The sequence below is a fragment of the Lycium ferocissimum genome, chromosome 12 (genome assembly GCF_029784015.1).
Source record: "Lycium ferocissimum isolate CSIRO_LF1 chromosome 12, AGI_CSIRO_Lferr_CH_V1, whole genome shotgun sequence".
NCBI classification, from domain to species: Eukaryota; Viridiplantae; Streptophyta; class Magnoliopsida; order Solanales; family Solanaceae; genus Lycium; species Lycium ferocissimum.
The window spans coordinates 39,662,344-39,671,193 of NC_081353.1; the positions used below are offsets into that span (position 1 = coordinate 39,662,344).

Consider the following 8,850-nt stretch of genomic DNA (forward strand, 5'->3'; position numbering starts at 1 on the left):
ACAACTATCTATGGAGGTTCTAAGAGATAAAACAATCATCTAACTTCGGGACGCAACCCGAAAATCTAGAATAATAAATGAAATAGGAAGTGTCCCACGAACAAGGATGTGGGCTCACCAAATCAACGATCGACAAGTTCTCCTAAGCGTCGAGTATCATGAATCGCTTCTTCTCCGTTACCTAACATACCATCAAAAACAACAATGGTATGCATGAGTACTTTCGTACTCGGTGAGTGCCTCGGACAACAAGTATTATAAAAATAAAATATAATAATACATAAAGAAATCGATTACGAAAGGATAGTATAAAAACGATCATTCCACTTTGTGATTCTTAATATCATTTGTTAAACAGTTTACAAAGCCATTAATTAATATAAAAACAATATTCGGATATGTATCTCGGTAAGAATTATCAAAATCGATTACAAAGCCTTTTGTCAATTTATAACTTTCAATTATGCCTTTCAAATTGATCATGATTGTCAACAACGGGGCCGGAGAGAATAAGAATATCACACATGCCAATACAGGCCCAAGAATCAATCACATTGAAGGGATGACCGTAGAGGTTCCCTAAACACTGCGCAATACACCGAAATATGGATTCACGGTGGCTACTCTTCCTCCCGAATAGCGAGGCCATTAATACACTCTAGGTAGCGAACCCGGAAGTGGCCACTCTTCCTCCCGAATGGCAAGGCAATTAATACACTAAGATCCATAGTGGCTACTCTTCCTCCCGAATAGCAAGACAAACACAACAATAAGATCCATGGCATAGAAGCCGATTCGCAATTTATCTCAAAGTAGTCACACCATCAACAACCTTAAAGTTCATTATGCCATATCGAAAGAATAAGTCATTCCAGTCAATGTTTTGAAAACGTATAACTCCTTTACAAGAGATTTCCATGTCTCAATTCATCAATAAGAATGTCATTACCAACTCTTAACCATCATTATTAAGCATCTCTCATAGAGGAAAATATTCATAATATCTTTTATATATATAGGGTTTGTTACAATCTAGGTTTAATGTGGGTTTGTCTCCTCACACACATTAATCACTATTTAGACATGAATTAGAGTTCAAGAAACATAAAAAAAATTACTTTTCCTCTCATTCATCAAAGAATCTTGAATAAAATTTATACTTCCAACAATAGGTTCAAAAGTGATTTTCATTCCAAAATAAGTTTCCAAAAAGAGAGACATACAAATCATCCTTATAGCCAAAATATGATTTTTAAAAGAGACATACAAATCATCTTTATAGTCAAAAATGATTTTTAAAAGAGACATACCTTAATATGTTAAACAAAGTTTAACAATTCACTTTCCTAATGAAGAATACCCAAACCCTAGCTTGAATCACTTTAGGAAAAATTATATTGCAAACCCTAAGTTTTGATCACAAGAATCATGGGTTTGATGTTAGAATAGATTAATAATGTTAAGAGTGTTCTTACCTTTGATTTGAAGACTTGGAGAGATGATTTTCGTGCTTAGGGTTTGGAAGGATGAAAAAAAATGGGAACAAAATAAGGCCATACCCAATTTAAACCCAAATTTTCTGCCAGAAACGGAGAAATACGGCCTACAAGTACCTCCCGTACTTTGAAGTACGTCCCGTACTTGTATCCCGTATTTAGGCTGCCAAGACCAGTGAAGAACGAAAGAAGTACGTCCAAAAAGACGTCCCCTACTTTAAAGTACGGCCCGTACTTTCCGGGCATTCTTTGGGCGAATTCTTCAGTTTTGTACTCTTCAGTAAAACGGACATAACTTTTTGTACATAGCTTTGCTCGGGCTGGGCGACCTATCTTGGAAAGCTATTTCAAAGATCTACAGCTTTCATCAAGGAAGTTTTTCCAAATTCGCAATGCATTTTCATGAAAATTGCCTAGAAGACAGACCTACCAAAACTTAGGCGAAGTTAAGAGCCCTTAAGAACTTCAATTGTTGGTTTGACTTCAAAACGACCATCTTCCACCCGAATTCATCAAGAATGGATTCATATAGATATAATATCATGTTAACACTAGATTTTTATACATTCATACCTAACTCGGATTTACGGGATGTTACAAGTATATATCCTAACTAATCATTGACTAAATGGTAGAAGTTTAATTTAAAAAAATGAACGTAATATGGTAAATCACATAATTTTAATTCCTAAGTAAAATTCTCAAACTGCTAAATGAAAATATAAAATAATAACTTTTAAAAAGGTGAAAAACAATAACCTGACAATTATAAAGAAGAATAAAATAAGCAACAAAATGGAAAATTAAATATCAAAGAAAAGAAGAGCAATGAAAAAAATTAAGAGGAGAAACGATTAAGCGAAGGAGCAATTCACAAATGAAACTCCTTAGTGAGTCTCCATATTTTATTTCTTTTCCTCTTATTTTTCTACTTAATTTCTCAATTGTTATTAAAATTTGTCTTATTTTGATTACGTGCGCCTCTTTTTATATTTAGTAAGTTGATAATTCAAATATCCTAGATGTCAAGTTTATAATCATAAGATTCAAAAGATATTTTATTATATTATACACATTTTTAATTTAGAATCACAAGATTCAAAAGTCTATTTTTATTGTCTAGTCAAACTTAGACACTTAAATTGAGACAGAGAGATTATGTGCCAAATAAAGGAAATGAAAGGATAATTGAGATACTGTGGACATGTGGGGACCTAAAAAGTAAACACACAAGAGGTGGAATTAATATTAAACTTCTTAATGGTAGAAGTTTAAATTAAAAAAGTGGACGTAATATGGTAAATCACATAATTTTAATCGCTAAGTAAAATTCTCAAACTGCTAAATGAAAATATAAATGATAAATTTTGAAAAGGTGAAGAAACAATAACCAGAGAATTGCAAAGAAGAATAAAATAAGCAACAAAATGAAAAACTAAATATCAAAGAAAAGTGGAGCAATGGAAAATTAAGAGGAGTAGCTATTAAGCGAAGAAGCAGTCCACAAATGAAACTCCTTAGCGAGTCTCCATATTTTTTTCTTTTCCTCTTATTTTCCCCCTTAATTTCTCAATTGCTGTTAAAATTTATCTTATTTTGGTTATGTCAGCCTCTTTTTATATTTAGTAAGTTGATAATTCAAATGTCCTACATGTCAAGTTTATAATCACAAGATTCAAAGGATATTTTATTTTCTTATACACATTTTTAATTTAAAATTACAAGATTCAAAAATCTATTTTTATTGTCTAGTCAAACTTAGACACTTAAATTGAGACAGATGGAGTATATGCCAAATAAAGGAAACGAAAGGACAATTGAGACACTACGGACACATGGGGACCTAAAAAGTAAAAACGGTAGAATTAATGTTAAACTTCTGAAATGTACACATGTTAGTCCCTGCTTAGAGTATAATTTCATGTGCTTTCTATAATAGAGTAATAAAATGAAGTGTAAAAGTAAAGAAATATGATAACGTAAAAGTGGAATACACGTATACAGGTGACAAACCAAGTAGTAGTACTTGTTAAATGAAGTGGAACCCCAACTGGAAAAAAAAATCAAATATAATTGAAATAAGAACAAATTTAATGTATCATTTAGACTGCTTTTGGTACAATATGTGTGGCTGTGTTAGTCCGGCTTCACAATAGAAATATGATGGGTAAACTCAATTACCAATTTACTCTCAAAGGCATGTTAATTAAAAGGTGTAGGTCAATGATATTGGCTCCCCTATCACTTACTATTCCCTCTCCTTCAAAATTCTTTGCAAATTCCTCTCTCCTCCCTTATCACAAAGTCTAACAATAAACCCAAACGCTCCACTCACCACATTCTTTAACAAAATTTGTGCGTAGATTTATTGATTCTTGATTGTGCAGTTCTATATATATTCGCCTGCTAATTAATAATACCTTTACCATTTAAAAGAAAAGTATTTGCCTTCTAACTTAGTACTTGGAAGCTAATGTTAATATGTGTGGCTCTCTCTCAACTGTTTTATGTACCAACTGCTAATACATTTTTTTTTTTTTTGGTTGATGGACTAACTGCTGTTCAATTTTATTTTTTGACGTATCTGCCTTTTCAGTAAATTGCTTATGTACATACATGTGAGCATTTGTTACTATGATGGCATCAATTTTGTCTAAGAGATGGACCCATTCTTTATTTAGTTTCTGCAAAAAATTTTATGTTTCATGGATACGCATCTTCTCTTTTATCCTCCCCCATCCCTTTTTTCCCTTCAAGACATACGTTGGCATCACTTTATCTGCAAATATGTATATTTGTGTTGTTGTATCTTCAACATGTATGTCAATTTTCAAGGTTCTCTCCTTAATTTAAGCGTTGGAATTAGTACTTTGCTGATATTGACAACTTGAATTGAATCTCATTTGACATTCACCCCCTAAATACACCTTTATAAGTACAATACCTAATGCAACTTCTATTGAGTAACTGTTACCTATATGTTTTATTATGGCATATGCTACGTATCAACCATTTTACATACATGGCATCGGCTAGTTTTATCCCAATTAGGTTTATGTTTCTCCACGTGCTATTCTTTCCATTCTTTACTGCTATCCTTCCTGATCAAATGACTATGCAAGCATCCAAAGATTGAATACCGCTTGAAAATGTAAAATATTGGGCCCGTTTGTTTGTTTTTTTTTTTTTTTTTTTTTTTTGGGTTTCTACAGGTTTAATGACTTTGAACGAGCAACAAATGTCGTTGGGTTGTTAGTGGCTATACATTTCCTCCTCTAAGGTATTCTCCTCAATTCCATTCCATTGGCTTATTGTGGGATGATCTGGATGAGTTTTTGTGAGCTTTGGCTTCCTCAATTGTTCCCTTTTCTCGATGCCTGTGGTTTTGCGACGTGCTTCTATCTTCTTCTTTTTTTTCAATTGCACTTATGATATTCATATTTTATTTACCGTTTATAATTATATTGGTTTGATTGTGGTATGAATTCTGAAATTGTTCTGTCCAACTCGGCATGCATGTCGGCTACATGATCTTTTTTAGAGCTAACAGTTGACTCTGCCATTGGTGATTAATTAAGCTCTTTGTTAGTGAGAGAGAGAGTAAAATAAGTTAACGTTGACAAGGGTTGTTTTGCAGTTGTTGAGTTGTGAGAGTAGTTCTACAAAGTAATTATTTTACTCTTGAACTTAAAGGCAAATGCAGGGCAATTCCTTCGGCCTCAAGTGTTTTAGATGCACTAGATACCTTGCTGATCTTTGAAACAAAATATTAATCATTCCAAAACTTGGTTGCATTCTTAATATATATATGTGTGTGTGTGAGAGAGAGAGAGAGAGAGTGTGTGTGTGTTGTGTGTTTTCAAATGTAGTAGAACATTCTCTTCTTTTTCCTGGTTAAAATTTTAAGATAGCATGCAGAACAAACGATTCAACAATTAGCAAATTTTCTGTTTTTAAGAGTCCAATAAGTGCATTAGGTCTCGATTATTCTAGATTTGCATCATGTAGGATTCATTAAAAGTGGAAGAGCTCATCTTCATATCTAGAGCTCGAACCCGAAACATCTGGTTAAGGATGGAGGGATCTTACACAATATATTGTTGCTAATTCTATTTTCAACTTATTTTTTCATTACTTCATACAATAAAAATCCTACTATTATATTCTTCATCAAGAATAGGGTCTATTTTCTGTTTCTAATATAAAATAGAAGTGTTACATTGATATGTATACGTACTACATCGAGATTAGAGGCAAATTTCAGGATTTGAATTTTATGAGTTTCATAAGAATAGGATGGCAGCAAGCACAAAACAAAAGGAAGCTGAGTAACATTAATCAACTGACACCAATTCTACTCTTAAGAGTGAAAAACATGTTATGACTGCATATCCTTCTCTTGAAGATGTGTTTAAATGGGAGCAGCATGCCTTGAAAGTTCAGAATTAGTTATCTGGTTCCATTCCACATGACTAAAAACCCCTTTCAACAATAGAACATTGGAGAGGTAATGAAAAACAAAAAGAGCTTCAAAAAGATCTAAAAAGAAACTGAATATCAGAAATATTTAATAGAAGGCTGCATATGTACTTACGTGTGAATGTGCAATGTTGAGGCTGGCAAAAAAAGCTCAATAACCTGCATATCATCTTTGTTACTTCATTCTCCTTAGTTCCCAATGATCATTCCTCCCTACCGAGCAAAGTTGTACAAACTTGATTCCAAAAATAAGAGCAAAAGTCACAAAAATAAGGACGACACTTCCTGCAATTAAACGGTATAAAGACAGTGAAAAGGAAAATCTAACTTATATCTCAAGTGTGTCAATTAAATCTAATTTGAGTAGACTAACCTTTTACGGCTTTTTTGCTGGTGTGGGTGGTTGATCTTTCGGCCTTGTGCTTGAAGAGTCAGATGCAATAACTGCTTTCTCCATGTCTACCTCACTTGTGCTTAGAGGCTTCAGTTTTTTGGCGTCCCTCTGATTAACGCTAGGTGGAAAGATTGGTTTCCTTTCTACGTAGGACATAATTGATACAGTTGTCTGTGTGTCGTTCGAGCTTCTCCAGGATGACTTTTTTAATTGAATTCGGAACAGTCTGTCCGACAACATCTTATGAACATGGTCAATGGGCAGGAGTTGATTCTGCAAGCAGGAAGAGTGATTTCTTAGATTTAATAAAATGTCTAATAAGCATGAAGCTGATGTGAACGCTTATATAGATAGTGTTTTGCATGCTAAAATGATTTTTAGTGTTTTGCATGCTAAAATGATTTAAAAAATACCAAATAAAAAACATATATGAAGTATACTACTACATATAAGTAAGGGGAAACCTTGACCAAAGTTGTTTCAAATATATGTTCTGCTGTCATGGAGAGCATCTTCTCAGCTATGTCTCTAGAAATTAATGTCGTAATCGACCCACTGCCATCGATAAGATCAATTTGGAAGGTACACTTGGAACCATATTGAGTTTAATATTTGTACACATATGCTATATTTTGCGGGGATGGAATTTATATGTATGGCGAAAACGTAATACCGAGGCACTAATGTTGTCTGTCGATTACATGTTGTGCATTCAAATTCTCTTCTTTCTTTCATGCGCTTTTTCTGTTTGCATCCTGAACATTCAAGCACACAATTTCTGCAGGTCATTTGAAATAAACATTTCTGCCTCAACATAGAAAACACCAATCTGTCAAGAAAGATGAAATGCACATGTATATTACTTTGTTTCATGAATAAACGTATTCACATCTAATTAAGTGAAACACTTACAGAAGTTTGTGATGAACTTTCTGCAATGGGGATAACTTGTTGCTGAGTAGGAGTTATTGTAAGAGACGATGATGACGTAGAGAAGTTGGATGATGCATAACTTGAAAGCATATGTTTGTTTGTTTTTGCCCAATTGTCATACCAAATAAAGTATTCAATATGTTGTTGAAGGGCAAGTTAAAAAGTAAGGCTGAAAAGTTGGTACCAGTTAATGAGCTCCTACGCTTGTGGGTAAGCAGGATTTATGTGTATTGTTGAGTTGAATCTGGTTTGCAGCGATAAACCTGTATGGTACAATGTATGTGTAATGTTGTATTAAATAAAAATATGCAAGTAAAATATTCTAATATGTGCATACCCTGATATGAATTACAGGGAACTCTTCATCCTTTCCCATTTTAGCTTGAAGCTCAGTTCCTTCAATTTCTTCGAAGTCCTCCCATAAAGTGAGTAGAAACTGTTTTTTTTCTAAGAGTGCAGGGAATATAATACTAAATTTTTGAGCATCTATCGTAAAGATATGCATATACTTCTAAAGGAACATAAGGGCATATAATCTTAAATGAATGTTGTACTTACTGATTGTTAACAACGTTAATCTCTCAGCACCCGTTTTGATTGCGACCTGTATATTTTGGAGGGCCACAACGTAGAACGACTCCTAGTATATCTGCTAGTAAGATATAAGGGAATATAATGAGTGAGCACATGTATAAGCATATATTATTGAGGATGCTAGTAATTAGTAGGAGTGGTGTACAAATTGTACGGAAGAATGAGGAGTCATATGAGCGATGTCGTCAAAAGTTGTGATATTCAGCTTAGTTGATGGCAGGCATGGTTTCTCATGGTCGTCGCATTGGCTTGACATGTTCAACTATAGTTTCTTTGTCGAGTACCAAATAAAACTTGTGTATTGATTTGCCGTATGAAGTGGATGAAACTCGAACTCTTGCGGCGGAAATCAGATATGTCTCCGAAATTTGAAGCTTCTTTGCATAATGCCCAATATCTTTGCCATACACAATGGTTTTTCTTGCGTTTTTCGTTCTTCACTCAATTCTTATTGTTTCCATCTCATTCTATAAGTGCTTTTCTGGTAAGCTTTTTGGTACGCTCTTTGAATTTCTCTGGTATTTCTACTACTAATTGCGATGATAAAAAAATCTTTTTTTTTTTGTTGGGTATTTTATTCCACTACTTTTGATGAGTATATGATGGGTTTTTTTTGGTGGTTTGGTAGTTTATTGTAGAATTTTATATGGCTATTATGTTGATCTATTGTTAATTATTCAATACAAAGATGTTCTGAATTCCCATGAAAGATTTAGCTTCCTTTTGAATTTGAAATTTTATTATCTCGGTTCTAAGCAACAGAAAGAGGATGCAAATATCGTTACATTCATTTATTTAATACAGACAATTAAATAGTTACACACTCATTACAAAAATAACATCAATTTTTTCAGAATATGCTCTTTTTTCATGCTATAATCTTAAATTTCAATTGGTTCAATTCTGAGTTTATGTTTTTAGATACTGCATCCGGTTTGCATTAGAGGTGTTCGC

General features: G+C 33.4%; 1 protein-coding gene and 1 long non-coding RNA gene across 5 annotated transcripts; one reads left to right on the forward strand and one right to left on the reverse strand.

Moving 5' to 3' along the window:
• The first annotated feature begins 5,365 nt into the window (after positions 1-5,365).
• Positions 5,366-6,747, forward strand: LOC132040873 (uncharacterized). Its single transcript, XR_009410805.1, has 2 exons — positions 5,366-5,905; positions 5,940-6,747. It is a non-coding gene; the product is annotated as an uncharacterized LOC132040873 (long non-coding RNA).
• On the reverse strand, positions 6,342-7,195 carry LOC132040871 (uncharacterized). 4 transcript variants are annotated; one of them, XM_059431562.1, is made up of 3 exons: positions 7,071-7,195; positions 6,834-6,924; positions 6,342-6,642 (listed from the first exon to the last, which is right to left on the reverse strand). In XM_059431562.1, the coding sequence occupies exons 1-3, from the start codon at positions 7,079-7,081 to the stop codon at positions 6,352-6,354; spliced, it is 393 nt and encodes a 130-aa protein (XP_059287545.1). In that variant the 5' UTR covers positions 7,082-7,195; the 3' UTR covers positions 6,342-6,351. The 4 variants fall into 4 exon arrangements, with proteins under 4 accessions (XP_059287545.1, XP_059287543.1, XP_059287544.1 ...); XM_059431560.1 differs by having other exon boundaries at positions 6,840-6,924; positions 7,043-7,189; XM_059431561.1 differs by having other exon boundaries at positions 6,342-6,609; positions 7,043-7,189.
• Positions 7,196-8,850: the final 1,655 nt, after the last annotated feature.

Coding starts and splice junctions, on each gene's coding strand:
- LOC132040871 (XM_059431559.1), bottom strand. CDS start 7,185: ATGTTGAGGCAGAAATGTTTATTTCAAATGACCTGCAGAAATTGTGTG. Junction 6,925..7,042: donor CAGACAACATTAGTGCCTCG/GTATTACGTTTT, acceptor TATCGATGGCAG/TGGGTCGATTACGACATTAA. Junction 6,643..6,833: donor TTGAAACAACTTTGGTCAAG/GTTTCCCCTTAC, acceptor TCCTGCTTGCAG/AATCAACTCCTGCCCATTGA.